Source organism: Crocuta crocuta, unplaced genomic scaffold (assembly GCF_008692635.1).
Source record: "Crocuta crocuta isolate KB4526 unplaced genomic scaffold, BGI_CrCroc_1.0 scaffold98, whole genome shotgun sequence".
NCBI lineage: Eukaryota > Metazoa > Chordata > Mammalia > Carnivora > Hyaenidae > Crocuta > Crocuta crocuta.
Genome location: NW_027532593.1, coordinates 684,427 through 709,997, shown reverse-complemented (window position 1 = coordinate 709,997; position 25,571 = coordinate 684,427). Strand labels below are relative to the sequence as shown.

Below are 25,571 nucleotides of genomic sequence, written 5' to 3'. Positions count from 1 at the left end.
AGTCAGTTGGTCACTTGCCACTTGGACACTGAAAGTTTAGGGAAACTCAATTAGCAGATAACACATCATTCTGGATTATAATATCTAGAATGTGATAGAATATTTGTTCGGTGATACCCTCTCATAGCTACTCCTGCTAATTAATAAAACTCAAAGTCCAGCAGAGGGCAACTATTTTTAACATCTTTCTCAATCCTACATGTCTGTGCTTGTTTTTTTAAGGGACAATTTTAGATTTACTGAAGACAAAAAACTACAGAGAGTTCTTTTATAACCCCTCTCACACACAGATTCCCTATAATTAACATCTTGCATTGGTTTGGTACATGTGGTAAAATTGATGAGCTAATATTGATATGCTATTATTAACTGCAGTTCCTAGTTCATCTCAGGGCTCACTCTTTGTGTTGTACATTCTATGGGTTTTGACAAATATAAAATGATGCAACAGGTATTCGTTATTTCAGTGTCATACAGAATAGTTGTGCTGTCCTCAAAATCTCCTGTGCCCTACCTATTCATTTCTCCCATCTCCCCTGAGCCCCTGGCAACCACTTATCCTTTTATTTTTTTTTAAATATATTTTTTAAATATTTTTATTTATTTCTAGGAGAGAGAGAGAGAGACAGCGTGAGCAGGGGAGGGTCAGAGAGAGAGGGAGACACAGACTCTGAAATGGGCTCCAGGCTCTGAGCTGGCTGTCAGCACAGAGCCCGACGCGGGGCTCGAACCCACGAACCGCCAGATCATAACCCAAGCGAAAGTCGGACGCTTAACCGACTAAGCCACCCAGGCGCCCCACAACCACTTATCCTTTTAATGCTTTCATAATTTTGCCTTTGCTAGAATGTTTTATTGTTGGAATACACAGCATGTAGTGTTTTCAGATTTTATTTATTCACTTAATAATATGCATTTAAGTTTCCTCCATGTCTTAATGTGACATGATAGATTATTTCTTTTTATCACTGAATAATATTCCATTGTATGGATATACCACAATTTGTTTATCTATTCACCTGCTGAAGGAAGGTGAATAGATAACCTTCCAACATGTTGGTTGCTTCCAAGTTTTGGCAATTATGAATAAAGCTGCTGTAAATATTTGTGTGCAGATTTTCTATAGATGTAAGTTTCAACTCATTTGGATAAATATCAAGGAGTTCTGTGCTTGCTTTTACTACTGAGCATCTCTACCTCAGAGAGATGAATCTCAGTTTTTATGCAATACATTTTATGTGTGTGTTAATTGCAACTTCTGGCTTTATTGTTACAAGTTGTCTTTTCTCAGCTTGTAACCATATTCATGCCTTTCCTCCCTTGAGTTGGTATGTTTCATTAACTACTATTCTAAATTTTATCCGTTATTCAAGTTTCCCGTTAACTCTACTCCATCAGTCCAGTGAAATTGCTTCTCAGTAGTGATTACTTCCTAGTTGCCAAAATGTTTTTCAGTTCTTTTGTTAACCTGGTATTGTTATGTGCTTTGCCACCATCAGTTGACCACCCTCCTTTTCAAAAAGTTCTCTTTTTAGCTTGTAGTGTTGTCTTCCCTTGTCTTGTCTTCCCTTTATAATATTGCTTTCTTCTTTTTCTACTTGCCACATAAATATTGATGTGTCCAAAGGTCATCCTCAAATTCTCTTGTTTCTGTATCGGCAGTCTCTTTCCCATAACTTTTGCCTAATATATCAGCAAAAAATTCCAAAACTTTTATTCCCAGCACAGATTTCTCCAAAGCCTGAGGCATACTTTTCATTTTCTTATTGACCATTTTTACCAGTGTCTTTCAGACACCTCAGATTCAATCAATCTGTGTAAAACTAAATTATTGAGTGGTAACATTATGGAGTTTTGGGGTGATGTAGAACTTATTATTCTTTGGTTGTTGTGGAGGTTACAAAACTTTATGCATCTGTGATAGAACTGTACACCAAAAAGAGTGAACTTTATGGTAAACAAAAAATAAAGAGAACCAAGTAGGTATTCCCACTTCCAAAAAATAACTTCAATGGTTAATCCACCTCACTTCTCTTTTGTATTTCTCATACCCATTTAAGTTGATGATACATTATAGGAACTTATTGTTAGTTCAGTGGATGGTTGGTTAAGATAAGTATATTGGCTGAAGGCTCCTGGGTCTATACTTCAAGACAGAGAAATATAATTTAAAACGTTAGAGGGGGAAAAACCCATATATTTTAGAGTGATAATTTATGACTTGTTTTTAATACTTATAAATGTTTATGCCATTTATGAATATAATAAAAATTAAATATAGGCAGTTTTCAAGTTATCAAGGAATTATGTTCTAGAGTTGCTGTAGGTGGATTCTTACACTTTAAAAATATATTTTCTCATTAAAGTAATAACCTATACGATGAATAATCAACACTACTCTATGGCCTCAGACTATAATTAGTCTAGTATTACCAAATTCATTCTCCTCCCAGCCTCTATAAGAACACTGACTACTACTCATAGTCAACATATCACAATTTGGGAGAAACATTTTCTAATTCCAAATTCAATACTCAAGTGAGAATCACAATCAGTGGCCAATGCAATTTTAGATTTTTGAAGAGAACAGTTCTATCTAGAGGAAGACATTTGTCGCTTCCTCGTCTGCCATTTGGCTCGGAGAGATGTATCTGTAACATCTCAAAATAGAAAAGTTTCCTCTCCTGCTCATGGTTGAAGCTGTTGAAGACAGTCATAGTCTTTTTTCCTTCTTGTAAATCCCTGTACTTCTCTAAATTTATTTTGAGACTGCAGCTCCCGGAAGAGATATTATAAAAAGTAGAGGGATAGACTGGCAATGGCCCATTGTATTCCAGACCTAGAATGTTCACACACTAAGAAAGTTATACACAGAGAGAAAGGAATAACCTTCAGATTTGTGGATTCTGACGATTATATTATTTTTCCAGTCTATCCCATGTTCGGAGTGACAGAGAACAAAGTATAGACAGAAGAGTACATCTCAGTCTATTAGTGCCTTGCTAGATAAATACTTGCTAGACTACTGGAAATTAGATTAAAAATGAACATTAACTTAGTCTCCACCTAGAAATTAAAGAGAATAATTTTATCAACGTAATGCAGAGTTTGCCTGAGAACAGTCTTGCAGGCATTTACATTAAGTATTAAATCCTAGAACTTTCCTTTTTTTTTGTAGAATGAGTAAAAAGTACCAGTGAAATCATATTGTAGCACAAGGGAAAGGTAACATTGCCCATGTAAAGAGTTGGAGGAAGAAAAGGTCTGTGAAAAATATTTCAAATATTTCATTAAAAGAAACAGAAGAAAATTGTATCAAGCATTGCTTTGCCATCTGTGAAAAACAAATAGGAACTTATAAAGAGAGAACAATTCGAGATGAAACAGAGCAAGCTAAGATAAGGATAAGTTGCCAGAAAATTAGATATAAAAAGTCATAAGTAACATCCATATTGAAAGATGTAAAAAACAGAATTAACAGTACAGAAAAGTCTCACCAATGATATATAGGTTAAGCCCAAGAAGTTCTTCTAGCATAGAGAAAATGAAAACAATTCTGAGGGAGAAGATAATACGTAAGGAAATAGAAATATTTCACAACTTTCTGGGGGAAAAGCACAGAATACATGGAAAACTAAAGGAAGAAAATTCTATAGCTTTAGTTGGATATATAAAAGAAGATTTGAATGTGCTAAGAGATATAGCATGTTTTTGGATGGAAGGACATATGGAAATGTGAATTCAAAGGTGTGATAGGAGAAAATACAGTTGTGTTGCTGGACACACCCATTTATGCAAATCAATGAGGCTCACATCCTAATAAGTTGATAAAAAATAGATATGCAAATAGACATATGAAGGAAATAACTTTTCTAATTATAAGAATGAAGAAAAGTTACCTAGCCATCCTTTTAGGACCCTAAAAATGGTTTAATATATTAATTGGTTTCATTCATATGTTAAAAGAGAAAAAATCATTAATTAATCTTAATTTTAATAGATTCTAGAAAGCATTTCATAAAATTCAAGCTATTATCTAGTTTGAAAACAAAATAACAAGACTCAAAAAAAATAGTAATATTAGCATATGTCCTTTACACAACAAAGAATATTTAATGCTAAGAGAATATATATTTATAATGAAGCACTAGAGATACTCTCTTTAAAGAACAAAACAAAAATGTCCTACTTTCTTCTAGATGTTTTGAACAATGTAATAAGACAAAGTAAAAGAAATAAAACTTTTGAAAAGGAAAAGGCATTATTTGAACATAATATGATTTTATATATACATACACACAAGCTATAAGTTTCTGACTTATTTAACCAGGGATATAAAAGTTAAGAGAAAAGATATGAATGCATTGAGAGCAGGAGTAGTAGATATAGCATATATTTCCATAGTTTTCTTGTGTTCTTTTTTGCCTACTGAGGGGGACCTGTTGGAGTAGGAAAAGAACCCAATTTCTTGCTGTTACTCTGCTTTCTTACAGTAGGCTTATACTTCCATTTTAGAAGAAAGTACACCAACAATCTATATGCTTCCACCTAAGAGAATATTTATAAACATTCTCTTGTTTCTTGAAATAAGCTTAGCACTAGCAAGACCATATCCTTCTCAGAGTTAGGGGAGAAAGCAGAGTCACTGCCCAGAAATTCCTGAACAGTATCTTTCTCTATCCAGCTCTCTGATGTGCCATTAAGCTCATTTTCCACAAATATCTAAGAGAATCTATTGGGAATTTGCAAAAGATCTCAGAAAGATGACCAGATTCACAATAAATACATAAAACTCAGTAATTTTCTTGTATGCTCTCAATAATTATTTGGAAGATATAATGAGGGACAATTCCATTTATAGTAGCAATCAAAATAAAGTTCCTATGCCTATTTTAAGAAGAAAAGCATGACTTTATAGGTCATGAATAGCAAAGAAATAGCAAAGAAAACATGAATGAAAGGAGAGACACACCATGTTTCTGGAAAGCAATTAATAGTACAAGAAATTATTTCTTCTGAAATTAACTTTTTGATTTAACTTTGCAAAACAGTGCTAAAGTTCATATATGAGAATAAATAAAATTAGACAACAAACAGAAAATTAGAAGGACTCCCTCCATCAGATATAAAAAGTTATCATAAAATTTCAGTAAGTAAAGCAGTGTGGTACTGGCATACGAGTGACAGCCAGATCATTAAGAAAGGTACACAGTCCTGAAACAAAATCTTAGCATATATGTGAAATTAATGTATGATAAAGGATGCATGGAAAATCAACAGAATGACTAGCTTATCCTACGATTGAGTATAGGAAAATTAACTACCCCAAGATTAACTACCTTGGAAAACTCAAGTTATGTATAAACACAAATACTGTTGGTTCTCTCCTGTATCCTTTTGTAGTTTTTTTAAAATCATGGAAGAAAAATTTAAATGATATCCCTAGGATATTCCACAGAAGCTCATCCAATATAAGGATTAAAGCACTGGGGGAAAAAAAAACAACTATAGAGGAGGTCTGAGCTCTAATCCTGAGTCTTCTGTATCTAGTTTTGTTATCTTGGGTATGTTATTTCATCATTGTGTCATTTTTAAAATTTTTAAATGAGAGATTTGAATTATTTCCTCCAATTTCCCATCCAAATCTAAAATCCTGTGTTCTGAACCATAATATTATCAAACCTAACTACCGTGCAGAACAACATCTACCTAGCGGATAGTAGGATGAGATCTAGAGTCAGACTGCTTGAGTTCCAGCCCTGGTTCCAACACTCACTAGCTGTGTGATTTTAGGGAAATTTTTCATCATCTTTGTATTTATTTCCTTAACCAAAAATAAACCAAGGGTATTGATAGTACCTCATAGGCTTGTATTGAGAAATAAAGCAATGCGTGTAAGTGCATAGAACGATGCCTGCCATTTACTTGCTCAATAAAATCTTTTTTCCAATCTGAGATGCCAGCAGCATAATTCCTCCACTGCCCATCCATTCACTCAAACACAATGAAATTGAGGCCTTCCTGACTCTCTTGAAGGAGATTCTGATGTCCATTGGTAGAACACTTGAGGTGACTCTGATCCTCTAACCTTTCCTTTTACTCCCAATTCTGAAGAAACACCATCAGGGTCTTTAAAATAGAACAGCAGTTTCCAAACTCTGCAGCGAGTAACGTTAGGCATTAGTATGTTTGAAGATTGATAAATTCAGGGTGATAAAAAATTCTATTTCAGTTTATTTGATAGTTCGACTTAAGGGCACAGGGAATGAATTTGATGTTTCTTTCCTCAACATGTCTGTTAATATTCCCAGAACATTTTTCTCATTAATAGAGTTTGAGAAGTTGTAGAGTTTAAATGCATTTTAACACAAATTAAATTATGTACCAGCAGTATATTATATCTAGAGGTTGATGAAAGTCTAGACAAAATTGAATGCTATTAAAGAATTATTTCACTTTACCATTGTGTTTTACTGATATTTAAAAAAATATTCATAAATAGTTGTGATCAGTTCTTTTGTAATTTGCAACTGATTATAGGCCCTCTAAGGTCTAAGGGTCCTGGTGTAAATTATCTGCTATAGTCATTTAATTTTATTACTGCTTTATTTTTACCACTTTTGTACTATAATAGCATGTTTTATTTAAAAAATGTTTAATGTTTATTTATTTTTGAAAGAGAGAGACAGAGGGCAAGCAGGGGAGGGGCAGAGAGAGAGGGAGACACAGAATCCGAAGCAGGACCCAGGCTCTGAGCTGTCAGCACAGAGCCGGATGCCGGGCTTGAACTCAAGAACCATGAGATCATGACCTGAGCTGAAGTAGGATGCTTAACGAACTAAGCCACCTAGGTGCCCATAACATGTTTTCTTAAAAAATAATGTATACTAAAAATTTTTCCTGAAGTCCAGAAAAAGAGTTATACAGCCCTTTCAGTAGCTAAAATATGTTAAAAAGTTTCTCCATGTTAAATCTCATTTTTATTTCATTTCAACTGAAAGCAAGTCAAAATTCAGTCATGAATGTTAATATAGGTCTTCTTTTGCTTAAATTTATAATCAGGCATCTTCCAGTACCTTTAGTATTTTCCTAAAATACTCAGACTGCCCCTAATATTCTTTAGAGGTGCCCAGCACAAATGTTATATGTTAACCATTTGGATCATGGAAGGGGTTATGTTGATAGAAAGTATTTCTACAGCCATAGTTAACCTGGACCCTAAAGCATTAGGAAATATAAGGACCTTCTCTCATTGCCTGACCCATCACAATGAAGTGATTTCATGGAGCAAACTGGGTTAGTGGGAAGGTAGGCTTATATATTTGGTAGGAGAAAGAGAAGAGAGAACTTTTCTAAGTTGATGTGGAAGGTTCTAAATCTGGGACAGGGAAAGGGAAAGAGTTTTTATAGCCATTGGAGTTCTGGTTAGGGTAATAATTTCCTGGACGATTTCATGTGTAGCATATTTTAAAGAGAAGTAAAGTTAGGAGTTGCAGGTTTATATTTGAACAATCTACCTATAGAAGTTTTCTTTCTTGCTTTCTTACTCTAATTGTTAAGTTGATAATTAAATTTAGCTGCACAGAGGATGATGTGGGGCCTTTTTCATAGAATAGCTCTTAATATTTTCTGAACAGTTTTCTTTTAATACATTTGGAAACTGAGGATTATTTTAAATAACAACTTGAAATTTTGGATTAGAGGCCAGTAAGTCGGAAAATGGAGATTTGCTCGGTGACTAGACAAGTCACCGAGGCAGCTGTAAAATTAGGATGACTAAGTGATTTTTCCTATTTATAGTATTAATTTCTTAGAGAAAGGAAACTGTTTTATTCAGGGACTTGTTTTATCTGTTATATTCTAATATGTATTTTAAATTAATTTCAGATTCTTTTAGTGACCACTATACTCACTTTGAAAGAGTTGTGAAGGCTCTTCTGATCAATGCTTTAGATGAATCTTTTCTGGGAACATTGTATGGTAAGTTAATATGAATGGAACAATTAGCAATTTTTTCCTTTTCCAATTTGTAAAACCCTACTAATATAATATAACATAATATAATGTAATGTAATATAATATGTAAAAATTTAAGCAAAACCAAGAGGCCCTCCAATTGTTCCCTCTGGGATCATCTAACTACACCAGAAGCCCATTCACTTCAAAAACTTGCTACTGTCTATTATTTGTGAAATGTGGAAAGTGAAAAAGAAATATGTGATGTTCCCCTGCCCTTACAGAGTTCACAGTGAATGTGAGGATATGAGACATAGACTCAAAACAGTAGAGTAGTTCAACACCTATGTGTTGTCCCAGCCGCTCTAAACTTGAATGTCACTAAAAGTTACATGCTGTTTTATGCTTCTGTGCCTTTGTTCATACTGTTCTCTCTTAAAATACAATCTGTTTCTACCCTGCACTTTCCAGGTGAGTGTAAAACCATCTTCACTCCCTCACTTGTGCTATCAGTGTCCTGGTGGTGCTGATGTGTATATACTTTTCATACTGTATTGAAAATGTATTTTTGCCTTCCTCCCTTCTAAGAGTATAAGAAAAACCATACCTTAGATATACACTTATCCCTTGCATCTAACACATAATCTGGCAGTTAATAAAGACTATAATATGTTGTTTTGAATATCTACCTAATTGCCAAAGTGACATTTCATTCATAGTATATTGAACAAATATTTATAGAGTGCCTAAGGGGCAGGCATTTATTTGAGGGCTGGGGATATAGCAATGAATATGACATATAAGATTTCTGCCCTCATGTTGCTTAACATCTAATGGGAGAGACAGACAATAGAATGAGTAAATAAATATATAACATAATTTCAACTAGTGATTAGTTCTTGAAAAAAACATAAAGTGGGTTAAGGAGATCAAGTGATGAAAAAAAGGAAAGTATCTATTAGATTGGTCAAAAAAAGTCTCTCAAGAGATTACTTTTTTTTTTTTTTTTGAGAGAGAGAGACAGAGAGAGAGGGCAGGCACGAGAGAGAGAGAGAGAAGCAGGGCTCACCCAAAGTGGGGTTTGAGCTCACCTGATGTGGGCCTCATACTCACAAACCGTTGATATCATGACCTGAGCAGAAATCAGATGCTTAACAACTGAGCCACCTATGTGCCCTAAGAGGGGACTTTTAAGCAGAAACCTGAATGAAGTCGGGGGAAATAATGCATAGATCTAGCTGAAAGCACACCCCATACAAAGATCCTTAAGTAAGATTAATTTTCATGTGACAGATAAATGGATAAAGAAGTAATAAATATAGCCAATGGAATATTACCCAGCCATAAAAAAGAATGAAATTCTGCCATTTGGAACAACATGGATGGACCTAGAAGGTATAATGATAAGTGAATTAAGTCAGCTAGAAAAAGACAAATACCACATGACCTCACTTATATGTAGGGTTTAAGAAACAAAACAAAGGAACAAAGAAAAAAAGGGACAAACAAAAACCACTCTTAACTATATAGAACAAGATGGTGGTTATCGGAGGGGAGGTAGGTGGGGGTGTGGATAAAATAGGCAATGAGGATTAAGAGTACATTTATCATGATGAGCACTGAGTAATGTATGGCACTGTTGAGTCACTATGATGTACATCTGAACCTAATAAAACATTGTATGTTGATTTTACTGGGATTAAAATAAAAAAGAGTAAGTCTGATGTATTGAAGGAATAATTAGAAGGCCTCTGTGGTTCTTTCCTATCCTTAATGTTCTGATGGAATTGTTTTTTTTTTCTTCATTAATCTTTTTTAAATTTAAAATACCATTCTAAAACTATGGGAAGAAATCCTTAAGTATTCAGTTATTTAAATATTTCCTAATAAGGTTTCTCAGCTTTGGCACTATTGGTAATTGGAGCTGGATAATTCATCGGTGTGGGGGCTTATAAAGATAGATAGATAGATAGATAGATAGATAGATAGATAGATAGGTATTTCCTAAGGGCTAAGTGATTATTTCTTGTTGTTATTGCTGTTCTCCTGAACAGATGGCACCAGACAAAAATCATATGCACAAGATATGTTGACATCTCTTCATTATTTGGATAACCGCTTTGTTCAGCCTCGTCTAGAGAGTTTAGCTTCTAGAAGTCGCTGGAAAGAGCTATATAAGGTATATAATTTTTTATTTGTTTTTGAATCTCTGGTTGGTGGTATGGGAGTAGGAGGCCTACTGGGATTTAAATACCCAGTCAGAATGAATAATCTAAATTACTGGCATTTTTGTTGAATAATCAGCTTGCCACCTCTTTTAAAGGCTACTGTTGTTTTAATTATTCTAACACTTATTATATGTATCCAGTAATTAAGTAGTTCTAAATGATGAATAACTTTAGAACATCTCTAGGTCTTAGTCAATCTATTAAAATGAGGAGGTTATCTTGCAGGATGTTAATTGTTGTTTCAGAAAAGAGAGTTCCATTGTTACGAGAAACAGTGGGTTTAACTTAAACTTAACTGGAGAACTTTCCAAGGAGCATTAATGTGAGAATTTATACTGTAAATCTTCAAGACGATGACGTAGAATGTAATACTTTCCAAATTTGTGTTTTACTATGAGACTCCTTTCCATGAGCTACCTGTTATCACCTCTGAGAATAATTGATTTAAATAACATAATTTGGGAAACACTGGCCTAGGGTGCCTTAATCCTTCTCCACCTTAAGATTTTGTATTTCTACCAATTTAGGGGAAGCATCCTTTTAATGTATAAGATTTATTGCATTTCATGTTATCCCATAGCTTTCTATTTTATGATCTCTAATAGTAGAGGCTGTCTTACATGATTTTTAACTTTTTAAAAATCTCCCTACTTCTAACATTCTATCTTCCAATTTTAGGAAGATAAAAGAATGGCAAGATAAGAGAAATCCAAATTCCTATCAGTCCTTTTAGAACTTAAATCACTAGCTACTCTACCTCATTTATGTCAGGAGATTTGACTTCATCCAACGCCTATTCAGTCTTGAATTACTGATAAATTAGCCACAGATGGTTTAGGTTTAAGGGACAGTTATGGGATTACAGAAAAAGAAGACTTCAGTTTGGAGGATGGCTGAGTTGAGGGCCACCATATATATCTTTTGGACTTTGGGTGAGTTTTTAACCTCTCTAAACTCTACTCTCTTCCTCAGATACAGAAAATATTTACCTACTTTAAAAGGAATATTTACTTACTTGGGAGGTAAAACACATAGCACAGTTCTTAAAACATGGTATAAATATTGTTTTCTTTAATAGAAAAATAGCATATTATTTATTGATCGTTTAACTTGGCCAAGTAATTTGCATGCAATGTAAAGTATCTTATTTGATCTTCAGAGTAATCCCATGAGGAAGGCACTATTATTTCCTCCATTTTAAAGAGAAAACTGTGACTCAGAAAGATTGAGTAACACAAGGTTACATCGCTAGTAATTAGCTAGGCCACTGTTCCAACCTAGAAATCATAGCTTTCTAGAATTTCTCTGACTTGAAAGCCCATACCACTATGCTGTATTATGCTTTACTGTACTATGGTATGTTATGCTGAATTTGAATAACTTGATGTTGAAATAATAACTCTAAGATACAAGAAAACGTTAACTTAAAAATTTAGAGACATAGATGATTCAGTATGGTCTTGGTCAAAATTAGCTAAGTCATGCTGCAAAAAATAAATAGTATGACAGACCAGCAATGAAAATCTTAATAGCTTAACCCAGCAAACTTTATTTTTCAGTTATATGTCCTGTGTAAATCAACAGTAGTGTTCCTACATATTGTAGTTACTCACAGAGCCAAGCTCATAGAGCTCTCATCTCACATGTGCTTTAGCACGGACCACAGAAGCAAGAAGGGAAGGTGGCTGGCCACCTATTCACTCTGAATGTCAGCCTGTAAGTGACACGTGTCACAAAGGGCCATGAAATATGAGAAATATTAAACAAAATGCAATGTTGTTGTGAATCATACAGTGTTAAAAAAGGAAACTGTTAATGTACCGGATATTTAATTACTCTCAGGCTGATAGAGGAATATGAATGTGGGTTACTAACCCTGTATGTGGGTTAGTAACTACACCGTATGTAGTTCAAATATTATGGTAAAATTTAATCTACACTACTAATTATAACAGCAGTATCTAGCATAGGCCTAGAGTGTGAGCAAAAATACACAACCACAAGTAATTTTACAGCTTAATAAAGCTTATTTACAAATGCCAAATATTTCCTCAGTTTCAGCTGTCAGGCTGTCCGTATCCATACCGGCCGCCTGGCACTCCTATTCCCAAGTTGTTTATTTTCATAGTAGTTTATTTAGTAAGTAGCCATAGGAGGATGAAATTGTTTCTGGGGGCACCTGGGTGGCTCAGTCAGTTAGGCTGAGGTCATGACCTCATGGTTTGTGGGTTCGAGCCCCTCGTTGGGTTCTGTGCTGACAGCTCAGAGCCTAGAGCCTGCTTCGGATTCTGTGTCTCCCTCTTTCTCTGTCTCTCCCCCGCTCACGCATGCACGCATTTTCTCTCTCTCTCTCTCTCTCTCTTTCAAAAATAAATTTAAAGAAAAGAAAAATTTAAATTATTTCTGGAATATTTTGTGGGAAATATGGTATAATTTACACAATGGAGACTGAATGTGATCTGTTTTTTCTCAATTTTCAACTAACATAAATGAATTCGTCTTTTTATTATTGTATCCTGAATTTTTGCTGCTCAGTCTTTTCTATTTTTAACTGTAATACCTCATACCTAACTAGAGATGAGAGGAGAAAAGTAAATTAATATTTGCAAAGAATACTACTTAATAGTAACTCACAAATAGGAAGGATTTTTTTCCCTAGTCTGGTTTCTTTTCATTTAATAGCCTAAATTGTAAATTATTTTTTATTTAAAAATATCTTGTCAAATATCTACCGCATATTCTGCATTAAAGTAAGAAATACCAGTGTGTTTTGCTCTTACATCCTAACCACATAATTGTGATTCCTAATATTGGTTTTAATTGGTTAGGTTCTGTTTATGTTTTATTTTGTTGTTTTTTCCAGTCTTGTAAAGCTTCATTACATTTTTTCATTGTTTCCAGGAACGGGTAGAAAATTATTCTAATGTAAGCATCCATTTTAAGAATCCTGAAGACTGTTCCTGCCAGGCTTGTGGATTGCATCGCCACTGTAGATACTCGGTGCATTTATCAGGAAAGTTGTATAACACCAGGACTATGGAAACAGATGATTTCATGTCACATGATAAGCAGGTATTTCTCCCTCTCATTTTGGTTTTCAGTATTTAGAAATTTTCAATACATAAGTTTGCACAAATAACTGTGTTATTTTTAGAAATAGAGAAAGTACTAGGAGAAGGGGAAAGAGTACAAGGAAAGAAGGTATAATTTTTGAATGTGAAAAATGTCTTATATGACAAGTTTATAAATGCAAAAATGTTAATGATGAGAACTTCATCTGGTGAGTCTGAATATCCATGAAGGGTGTGTGTTTGGGGAGGCCCTTAGAGTTGCTTCTAAGTACTGCTGGTCAGTTATTATGAAAGAAATATGCTATTAATCCAAACTCTTCTACTAGATTAGGTAGTATGATTCCTCAGTACTATTGGCGATAATTGAGCAGATTGAATCTGGGTAGCAAGAATCACTTAGAAAGTTTGTATGGGGATAATGAATTCAGAATGTCTTTAATGTATCATTTGGCAAGTTATTATAAAAACACATTTCTTTTCTCGACATAGTCAATATGCAAATCTTATTGTTTAAAAACTGATCTGTGACTTTTTATGAGGTAAGACACAGAATCCTAATGAAAGTGATTTGATACTTTAAGGATCATGCTCTGTTGTATAGATCAAAACTAGTGCTGTACTTTAACTGTCTTCCCTATCTACAGCTAATCCCAGGAAGGGAAGTGAGTTAGAAAACCATTTCAGGAGTTCTGATATTCCTGTGAAAGAGTAAAGATTCTGTATAAAATAGTTATTCAAATATCTAAAAAATGAAAGAGATCTCATAAAATAATAACAAGGAAAATTAATATACGAGTCATACAGTGGAAAAAACATCAAAGTTAACAATTAGAACATGATTATTCTCCATCTAAAGGCTAACAATAAAACCTACCTTAAGATGCCAGTTGATAGCTCTCAAAGTAGCAAAGTATTTTCAAATCAGGTGATAAAATACAGTTTTGTCATGGTCGCATTGAAACTAGCAATTTCATGGACAGTAAGATTCCTAGAGAGAGAAAGGATGTGATCTGTCTTTTTAGAATACTGGATAGCTACATATAGCCAGACTTATAACACTACATATTCAGTGCCCATACATATATGCTAGGCAGAGTCACCCAGGATAAAAGCAGATGACATAATCATGAAATTCATTGAACCATTAGTTATAATGCAAAAAAAAAAAAGGAAATAATTCAAATAAAATATTAGAGTAGTGATTTAATAAGTTATGTATATCATACCATTTTGTGATAGAATATAATACAAGCACTAAAATAGTATTTATGAAGGTTGTGAAATCATGCTAAGTGAAAGTGAAATAGTGAGCAGTGTACATATTATCCTTGCAGCTATGTAAAAATGCGTGTACACTTGTGTCTTTAGCTGTATGCATACACTAAACTAGTTACTGTGTAACTTAAGATAATGTAATTAAAATTTTTTTTAATGTTTATTTTTGAGAGAGAGAGGGAGAGATGGATAGAATGTGAGTGGGGGAGGGGCAGAAAGAGAGAGAGAATCTGAAGCAGGCTCCAGGCTCTGAGTTGTCAGCACAGAGCCCAACACAGGGCTAGAATTCATGGACTGTGAGGTCATGACCTGAGCCAAAGTCGGATGCTTAACCTACTGAGCCACTCAGGCACGGCTGTAATTAAAATTCTTTAATACTAAAATTTTCAGTAATTTTTTTCTTTAAATGGAAGAATCACCTATTAAAATCTATCTTATATTCTACTGAACTACAGTAGCAACGCATGTATGGGAAGGAAAGGGAAAGGAAAGGGATAGGAAAGAAGAAAATAATAAACTTGTTTTTCATCTAAGGCATTAAAGAGACTACGCCACTCCTATACCCACCCCTAAGTTATTTTGAAAACCAATTCTCCATTTTGTGTTTTTGGCCATAGTTACATAAAATTGAGACTGCTTGGGGTTAACTAGGGTCCCCTTTTAAAGTGCAAACAATGAAGAATGCGTGTAATGAGTATATTTAATAATAAAACTTTTTTCCTTACTTATCCAAGATTAGCTTTTTTGAAAGACAGGATGCTTTGATGGAAAGTGGTATTGGTAGGAGAGAGTAGTTTTAGTTACAGTAGTCTTGGATAGGGTACTGAGACAAGAGGCCTTGGACCACCAGAGTGTGGTGAAGTCTGGGGGCATAGATGAAAAGGAAATCACTTGGAGGAAAGGAGCGAAATCTGAGAGGCAGTTGGAAAGACTGACAATAATCTTGAATTCATTTGAGTTTTCCCAGAATCTGTCCAGACTCCTAAAGATGCTCAAGATCCAATGGAAGAGGCAAGAATTTTGAAATAATTATCAATGTGTGACATGTCCATGAAAAAAACAAGCCAAGAGGAAATAGAATCCTTTGGCTCAAGCCTATTGTGCTAAATGTTTCTAGAGACCTAGAAACAAAAGAGAAACTTCTTCCCATTCTTCCTCTTTTCTTGAGGATCTTTTTCCTTTCTTCTTTATTGTTTCACTTCCTGGCTCCTCTGTATATAAAGGAGGACCTAGAAAAATGCCTCAAAAAGCTCTCTATAATTAGCTGGATATTACAAATGTGCATAATGCATGTTTCATTGTATCCTTGCCTTAGTTTGTTAAGCAGTGTGTTCACACTTCTACATGCTGTATCTAATAAATTACAAATCAGATTCCTTCTATGGCCTTACAATTCAAGATCTGCTGTTTTAGGAAAATTTGGTGACAGGTTATAGCTCCATTTCAAATTGTATCTCTGGATACATAGGATACCTAATTCACATTGATAACTGAGGTGACTCAGTTAATTTCAGATACATCAGTTTATACAACTATGCCAACTAACCCTGAACAGTGGATTAGTAACCATTTACATGCCTTTTTCCTTGTCTGCTTTGAGAACAATCATCACAGAACTTACTTCTCTATCTCTGGCAATTTTTTTTAGTATTGTCTCTCTTGTTAGAATAGTGTCCTTAATATCCAGAAATGCAATTAGGTAATTAAAAGTAATTTCTAAATAAGTTTCTTAACATTTAAGGTCACTGTTGTTACAGCATAGTTTTGTTTTAGTACTTTATATAAATGGAATCCTACAGTGTAAGCCTTGTACACTGTACAGAGAAATTTGTAAGGTATAAGAGGCTGTAACAATACCCTAAAAACAGGTGGGGTGAAGGGAGAGGCCTACTCACATTATTATAGCTATTACATACATTTACTCTTTTCTGTGAACCCCTACTAACAATGGTGTAGGCTCTTCCACAGAAAATGTGATCACATTTTATGATAACATAGTATGAGAATATTCTAAAAGTAATTTGGGTTTATTGATCTACATCAGTGTAAGTAGCTGCCAAGAAGGTAGGAATTTGAAGTGGAAAGAAGTAAACTGTAACGTTAAATATTTTCAATGGATATTTTTGTTTCATACAGGCAAAAGATTTTTAAATAAGGATTTTTAAATACCTGTCCTTCCCTCTTGCCCTGACTTAAAAGTTTTAGGCAGATAATTCCTCAGTGTTATGGAAAATAAAAAATATTATGATGGAAAGTTTTTAAAAAGTTATATTATTTTTATACTGTATTTTTATCTAGAATGGCCATAGGAGACCTCACCCACACAAATACTTTAATGAGAGAAATGGAGAGACAGAGGGCACCTCTAGCGGTCACTGCAACTATTGTGGTATCTTTTTTATTCAGAGTAAAAAAGGAAGTATTGGCCAGGTAGTTGTGATGGTTGATATAACTGGTTTGATGATAATGTTGAGGTTACTGAGAATAATAAGCAATGAGAAATCATACATGATTGTTTCTCTTTTTTTAATTTACTTTTGAGAGAGAGAGAGAGAGAGAGAGAGAGAGAGAGAGAGAGAGAGGATCCCAAGCAGCCTCCGTGCCACCAGCACAAAGCCCAATGTGGGGCTCAAACTCATGAACCATGAGATCATGATAAACTGGAATCAAGATGCTTAAGTGACTGAACCATCCAGGCACCCTTGTTATTATTTCTAATAATCTGAAAACCAGAAAGGTTTTCATAGAACTTGAACAGAAATCTGAATATGGTTTTCTTAAATTTTTGAGGATTTTAAGAAAGATTGTAAGATGTCCCAAGTACTGTTTTCACAAGATGTGCATCAAACCTGTTGCTGATCATATTTAACTTTTATTCAGTTTTGCCAAAATATTCTTCATTTTATTACTATTTGCCAGTATACTCAGATTGTTTTTGAACTAATCACCTATATGTTCCCTTGTAGTGTGGCTTCAGAAAAACACTACAATTCTTTGTTAGATAGAATGCAAGTTACATAGATCAATATTATAACTACGCCACTTGTACCAAACTCAAGAAAACATAACCCATTAGTGAATTTATGGGCAGAGACAAAAACATAATTTAACAAGGAATTTGTCTCTTTTTTCTGGTTACTTCATGAGAATGAGCCTGATCATGTTATGTTTTTAGTTACAATGTTTAGTTTGTAGTTTTCCTATTTTAGTTTTCACTGTATAACAGTACATATTCCAAACATTCTGAAAGAAATGTTCTGTTGGTTGATTTCACAAGAAGAATATTAATCACAGAATGCTGGAAGTTCATACAAACATAGAAATTAAAATTCTTATAGTTTGCTAGCAGTAAAACACTAATGTGTTACAACCACATCAGAGTCATTAATTAAGGAAACAAACAGGACTAAACACAAAGTTTTTACTTTACAAAATGCTTGTGGAGCAAATTAGTTAGTGAAAACTGCCAATTGGTTTGAGAGTTTGTTTCAGTTTTACATGTTGCTTATAAGCTAGAACGTTAGCCTAATCCAGGCATTTCTAATTCAGTAACTGTGTCCATGTGGTCCATTTTCTTGCTTTCAGGTGTGCCTGTTCTCCTGCCTTAACAAGCCATTTTTCTCCTCACAGTTGGCCACACTTTACTAAGTCTTTAGGAAACAGAGCTAGCCTAAAGATCACCTACTCGAGGACCCCCCTCCCCTCTGGATTGGGTTAATTGCCCCTCCTTTTGATAGCATCTCTTGCACAGCAATTAAACACGTTGTTTTGCAATTAAACACATTTCCGCCTCTCCAGTGCTTAGCCTAATACTTGAAGAAACATAGCAGATGTTCAGTTTTTCTTAAGTAATTTGTATAATAAGAGAAGGTAAATGAATCATTGTATAAATATTTTGAAAATTAATAATACATTTATTAGATTTTGCTGTTAAAGAAAATCTCAAAACTTGAAAGGCTGTATAATCATTACTATGTGTCTGACTTTGTATGTCAGATAATGTTTATTCCTTGATTTAGGTGTTTACTGTTGGCAGAATTTGTGCTAAGCGTACCAAAATTTATCACAAACTGAAACATTTTAAGTTCAAGCTGTACCAAGAATGCTGCTCCATTGCAAAGACAGAAGAAGTTGAGGATGAACAGGTTAAAGAAACAGTGGAAAGAATTTTCAATCAGTCAAGAGAAAGTGGCTGGATTAAGGAGGTAAGGCGAATACAGAAAAATCATCTCATTCATAGATTCCGGAGCCTAATTATGATCAGCAAAAGGATACAAATGATTAGAAAACGGTGAAATTTGAAAGAGAATCTCTCCTTTTCCCCCTGTCTTTGTATTTTCTCTTCTTCCACCCATTCCTTTCATGCTTATCATTGCCCACCCCTGAGTAGGTGCCCTGATGTTCTAAGCACTCCTTCAGCTCATCAGATAAATTGCAATCAGCAATAATACTGTCCTGTAATGAAGGACCTCTGTCCTTTTCAGTTTTATATATATGGTATCCCTTACATATATATTAAGTCCCCGTATTTTCTTTGACGAAGTGTAGGACTCACCTCTGCTTGTCTGCTTCCTATTCTTTAGAACAGTTCTTGTGACCCGAGAGTGAAGAAGCACCTGGTGCCAATCTGAGGAAAGGATCTCGGCTGCCAGTTCTAATACCACCCACATCCTCTTCTTGAGGACGTGGGCTGAGCAGTGAGCACTGTAACTGAAAATCAAGGGGAATGCAGGGGTTTCAGGCCATGGCACTGATTTTGATTCCCCCAAATCCTGTTGATCACTAAGTTTGATATCAGGGATAAAGTGGGGGTTTTGAAGAGTGCACTGGATTCCCGAAGATCTGCTGGCAGCTCAGAAGCTCTGGTCTGCTCACAGAGCTTTTAGAATTGTTTATGGTACTTGGAAAGAATGCTAATATGATTGCAGTCTTCTAAAACAAGTCTAGTTACGTGAATGTATAAGAGAAAACATATAGCAGATTTTCAGGCAACTCAGATCAACAGTATGTTTAATCTTAAAAAAAAAAAAAAAAAAAAACAAGCCTGACTTAAGATCTGTTGCCTGGGTTATTTATATCATAGGGGAATTTGTAAAAGAGGAAAATAAAAAGGAAGAGAGCTTAGTGAATAAACTTATGAGCAAAGGGAAAGAAAAAGAGAACAACAAACAGGAACTTGTTAGGACACGTCAAATTCTGCAGGGTGTCCCAGTCTGGAGAGTGACATCAGACTGGTTTTCCTTCTGAAGATTATCTTCCCACCACAGCCACCACCCGGTGATCTCTCTGCCCACCCCCCACATCTCAACCTTTCCGTAGTCTCTTCTCTCATTTTACTCTCCTCAGCTTTTTATCTTTTACTTTGCTTCAGCTTCTCTCCCAGTGCTCTCCTCCCTGTCCTCCTCTGTGCTTTTCTGTTTGCCTTAGGGAGAAGCCACCACTTAGCCAGCAAGTCCCATCTTCATTTTCCGTGATGACCTGAAATTCTTACCTGCTTTCACTGGTGCATTTAAGTGTTGCCAACGCTCTCGTGGAGTTGAAAAACCTTTTGGGACACCACATTTTTTAAAAGAATTGTGTGCTAGGTGTAGAAAAATCACTGTGCATTTATTATATATATTATATATAGTAATAGTATATGTGGGGAAGGAAATTAAACTTCTTGCAGAAAAATCCCCAAAAGCATTTCCAGATCATGTACCTTAGAGAAAGCTTAACAAGGTTTCTAACAGGAGGGACCTGGAATAAGAGAAAAATATTCTTGGAAAGAGAAAACCCAAGTGTTCTCTTATGCTTCGAGAACAACACTTAGCATTGGGCATTTAAGGTATTTCGAGATCATGCACGTTTGGGACAACATGCACATTTTGTTTTTCACATAAAATACCACAGCACTTCATTTTCTTTCTGAGATCCCTCCTTCTTTAAAAATATTTTTCCATACATTTTCTCAAAAGATTTCCTAGAAACTAAAGTTTAGAGCCAGTATAAGCCCATATGCAGTGTTTTGTTCTGTGATTACATTTCAGAGCTCCTCAAGCTCTCTGATGTTCCTGAGGACCACGCCACCTACCTCTGGGAGCGCGCATGTCCTGTGTGGCCGTGCTCCACATTCTCATGACACACGCCTTTCTCTTCAACTGCCCTCTCGGTGGCCCCAGCCACCCACACCTTTTCCAGTGCCGGGGCTCAGCGCTACTTGAATGGCCAGATCTCTGGCCCTTTTAGCTCTTCTCCTCCCAATGATTATGTCAACCCCTTCTTTACCTCACACAAACGATTTAGTCGTGTCTTTCCTGCCAGCTTTTTTGCACACCTTGCTTTTTCCCTTATCTGCCCCTTCCTCCTCCAAGCATTTTTCTTCCTCTATCTCAGGATATCTCAGCATTTCTTCCCAAAGACCTGCCAACTAGACTGACTTCCTGTTCCTCCTCCTCCCTGTTGAACTAAGATGATCTGTTTTTAACCTACGATGACATTAAAGGGTAGGAGGAACTTGAGTGTTAATAAAAGAGTGAATGGGGAGTTCCTGGGTGGCTCAGTCAGTTGCCTAACTCTTGATCTTGAGGCTCAGGTCTTGATCTCATGGTTTTGTTTTCAAGCCCCACATCAGGCTCTGCGCTGTGTGTGAAGCTTACTTAAAATAAGAAACGAATCCATGAAAAGAAAATTATAATAAAACCAAAACATATAATAAATATAATAAAAATGATTGCCTCATTCTGAATTACACTTGAAGAACACACTGTCATACGCCACTGGCAAAATTCTAACAAATGTTTCTCACTAAGAAGAAGGTGCATGTGATGATGGGGTTTCCAGAGAAGTTGAAGATAGGGTTTTTGGGATGGGGTGGTGAAAACAGGAATATCAGGAAGTGGAGAAAGTATGTCAATTATACTACCAAGTCTCAGTTTTGTAGTTGTATGTAAAGTTTAAATGTATTACATAAACATTGTTACATAAGAAAGAATTTTATATTATGATTTGATATCTCACCCCTTCCTGAAATTCTTGCTATGTGGTCTCTTCTCTTTTCCCCCTTTAAAACTTTTTTTCCTTTTCTTTTTCTTTCACTCCTTAAACTGGTGTTTCTCAAGTCACGGCCCTAACTACCTATGTCAGAATCACTGGGATTCTGTAGAAAACGTGTAGTTCCTGGCCTCACTGCAGACCTATGAATGAGAATCCTTGAGGGTGTTAAATACCCAGTATTTAACAAATTTGGTGATTCTTAAGCAAATTAAGGATTGAGGGCCGCTGGATAAAGGTACTTGTTGCAGGGCACCTAGGTAGCTCAGTCAGTTGAGCATCCAAATTTGGCTCAGATCATAATCTGTTAGTTTGTGCCCCTCATTGGGCTCACTGCTGTCTGCATGGAGCCAGCTTTGGATCGATCTCTGTTCCCCCTTCTCTCTCTGCCCATCAGTCCCCCACTCATGCTCTCTCTCAAAAATAAGTAAACCTTAAAAAAAGAAAAGGTACATGTTGCTCCACATTCTGTTCTCCGCCTCTATAAGCTCTGCCTTTGGAAACCCATTCCTTTCTTCATGTCTAACTGCTGTTTCTGACCAGAAGACCCCAACCTCCTTCTTTTATGTTCTTATCTCTTTCTCACACTCTATTCCCACAGTTCACATTTTTAAATCAGTAGGTCCACCTGTAACTCAAAGGCTTAACATAATAAGATCCAAACTCTCCAAATTTTTCGTAAAAAAGAATGATGGAACCAGAATCTTTAGGTGGAGAGAATGACCAGGCAATACTAACTGCCTTCTCTCTGAGTTTCACTTTTTTATGGAAAGCCTTTCTTTTTTCTTCCTAAAGTGGCACCCCCACCTTTAAATGTCAGAAATAGCATACTATGATAGTTAGAAGCATGGATTTCAATATTTTCCAGCAGTAGAACTTGGAGGCAAGTTACTTTATTTCTCTAAGTTGCCTCTTTACTAAAATAGGAATTAAAATAACAAAAATAGAGTTTTGATCATGGATATTAAAAGATCAACACATTTTAATGATTTAGTATTGGACCTAACAATTAGTAAATGACCAATTAATGTTAACTATTATTAGAAATAAAAGCAAGGAGAGGTTTTCCTTCCTTTTCTTAGTATGGCTGGGATCGCAATTCTCCAAAATAAATTTAATAAGAGGAAAAAAAATATAAAGATAATCCAAAAATATAAAAACAATCAAACTTTTAATGTATAGGTTTCTAATTCTAAAATACTTTGCTCGTATCTAATAGAACCTGTCCAAAGGTTATCCACTGCCCCCCTCTGTTATATTCTTCATTCTTTCCAGAGAAGGTGATCCAGCCAGAGGTCTTTGAGGGGGAAAGTTTTCATAGCCCTGTCTAGAAGGAAAGCCTTTATCTTTCCATAGGTTCCTACCACCACAAAAGTCAGGTCATTGGGATCCTCTCTCTCTTCATTGGGAGTAGAACAAGAGTTTATAAGTAAAGAAACCATTAGGTCAGTTAATTCTCCTCAGCTGAAGTCAGCATTTTGCACTCTCTCGGTTGTGAGATTTCTAAATCATCCTGACCCCTCTCTTCTCTTGACCTACCCTGGGTCTTAGCTTTTCATCTTCATTTCCGTCACTCGGATTTGGGACCTCAGTATCTAACTTATTATAATAGACTCCTAACTAATTGCTAAAGTTTTCTAGAATGGCTGTTTTACCATTTTCTTAAAACACACCTCAGATCATATCAATCTCCTGCCTCATATTCTTTAGCAGTATCACATTGCCTGTCACATTATTGCTAAACTCCTTCACCTAGCATTTCATACATTTTATTCTCTGACCACAAACTCTTTGGTTCAGTCTTCTCTTTCTTTTCCCCTAAGGAACCTCAAATTATAGTTAAATCCCATAAATTCTTGTCTTCTCACTGTTGTGGACTGTTGTGTCCTACAGAAAACTCTCACCAGCAAATCTTTGCCTACCAAACCCTTTTTCCCAGGTCAGCTTAAGTGATTCTCCTTCCCGATCACCTCAACTAACCATGGCTACTCTTCTGAACCTTCATAACAGAGTCTGTATACTTCGTCATGGCACTTGTTATTGGTGTAATACCAGTGAACTCTGGTCTCTTTAGGATCAGGGAAAGTGATTACTTTTGTACCTAGACAGTCATTAGAAAGTGTTCAATAGATGTCACATGTTCAAAAAAGTTTTGTTGAGGAAGTTATTGAAGTTTGTTATACTTCTATGAATATGATAATAGAAAAATTATATTTTATAAGAACATTATGAGATTAACAGTAATGTTCAGTTTGGTCTCTTTCCACTCTTTATGAGTTAGAAATGCATATTTGAAATTGTGTCCCTGATTATGAGATTTTTGTTCATGATTATCATGAAATGAACATGTTCCTACTTGTGTCTGTAGATTGAAAAGGCCTACCTTATCTTCCTTGCTTTGAGTAAAATAACTAGCTTTTCTATTGTATACACAGAAATATGGTCAACTTCAAGAATATCTAAATTTGGCGGATTACTTTCAAGATGAGAAGTTTGACTGAATTGTAACACATTTCCTTCAGAGAAGATTTTATAAATTCCTGTAAATGTGAAGATCATGAGTCTTGTTTCTCTGTATCATGTGACATATTTATAAATTTTATGTGTATTTTCATGGCAAATATCTTGTTAAAACATATGTTCATCTTAATATCCATGAAATGGCACTCTACAGTCAAATAAAAGTTTTATCTGCTGTACATAGAAAACATAAGCCTAATCATTTTTAAGTAAGTGTATTTTTAAAGTTATGAAACAATGCCTTTATAACAGATGATTATCAAGTGAATGAGCTGTTCATGTCCTGTCACCTTAGTAGACTGTATTTTAAAAATGAATTTAGATTAACATCTATGTGTATTTATTATTGAATCTCTGCCCAGATCTGTTTATTATCCTTTCCAGTATTAAGTGATCTGCACTGATACATTTTTTACTGCTATCATTATCTACATCAGTGGGCCATGGAAGAAACCCAATGTTTCATTAAGTTCAATCCCCTCACCTCAGAAGCAGACTATAGTTTACCCATTCTAACTAGAGGAGTAATTCTCCTTTTGTAAAGTTTCCTTTAGAAATAGATCTCAGGCCACCAGAGTCTTTCAACCCTCACATTCAGGAATAATTTCATGATGTGTTTTTTCATGCCTTATAATGTTCTCTATATTTTTTATTTGATTTTGTCTACATGTTAACGATTAAGATGTGTTTTATTTATTTTTATCCATAACTTTTCCTATATGTGTATTTCTGTTAGGATCCGAAGATCTCAGAGAGACAGATTCAGCCAAAAATAGTTTAAAAGCGTATTTTGGCATCTGCATTGCTTTGCACATTTAAATTTTCTCATAATATAATAAAGTAAAATGGTTTTATAGTGATCAAATTGACCCTGTCTCTTCTGTATCTTTAATTCTTAAAAGTAGTGTCATGGTAAGATCTACGTTAAAGTGGAATTTTAGATAATTGTTTCTGACCTCAAATGTTGACTGAACCTGGCTTCATTTATTATGTGGTTCATGCATGGAGTTCAGAGTATGTGCGTACATTTAAAAAACTACATCATATTAAGTTCTTACACAGAGAGATTACTTAATATTTTCTGCAGATCATTTTCTGAAAGTATCCCTACTACTATTGTAAGCAAAATGAGTAGCAAAAGCTCACAAAGTGCCAAGAAAACTGATACTGATGTTTCATATGAGGGGTGCACACCTTTTTGAAAAGAGTGCAGTAGAAATTTTCAGTCACATATCTCAATTCTTACTTCTCTGGCATATGGAAATAAGCCTTAACTAAAATGAGGCCATAGTTGAAAGCTGAAGATGCAGTGACAGTGCCCAGAAAGAAGCAAGGCAGAACTGAAGGAAAAGTAATAGTCAAGTTGGAAGGGTCATGAACGACCTGTAGAAAGGAAGGGCAAGGCAAATCAGAGAATCATGTGTAAAGCGTCTCTGCGGACCCTGGAAGCATCACTTCTCACATGCAGCACTACAGACGAGTTTGCGAC

At 35.2% G+C, this 25,571-nt stretch overlaps 1 protein-coding gene across 6 annotated transcripts in view; it reads left to right on the top strand.

The window, feature by feature from the left end:
* Positions 1-24,951, top strand: part of CCDC82 (coiled-coil domain containing 82) — a 33,510-nt gene extending 8,559 nt beyond the window's left edge. For 4 of the 6 annotated variants that reach the window (XM_077779946.1, XM_077779947.1, XM_077779944.1 and 1 more), the window contains exons 4-8: positions 7,888-7,980; positions 10,011-10,135; positions 13,086-13,256; positions 18,550-18,735; positions 23,998-24,951. In XM_077779946.1, the coding sequence (XP_077636072.1) occupies positions 7,888-7,980; positions 10,011-10,135; positions 13,086-13,256; positions 18,550-18,735; positions 23,998-24,063 (641 nt within the window). In that variant the 3' untranslated portion in view covers positions 24,064-24,951. Of the gene's footprint in view, positions 1-7,887; positions 7,981-10,010; positions 10,136-13,085; positions 13,257-18,549; positions 18,736-19,113; positions 19,500-23,997 lie in introns of those variants that run through there. The other 2 variants (XM_077779948.1, XM_077779949.1) reach the window with 2 other exon arrangements.
* Positions 24,952-25,571: the final 620 nt, after the last annotated feature.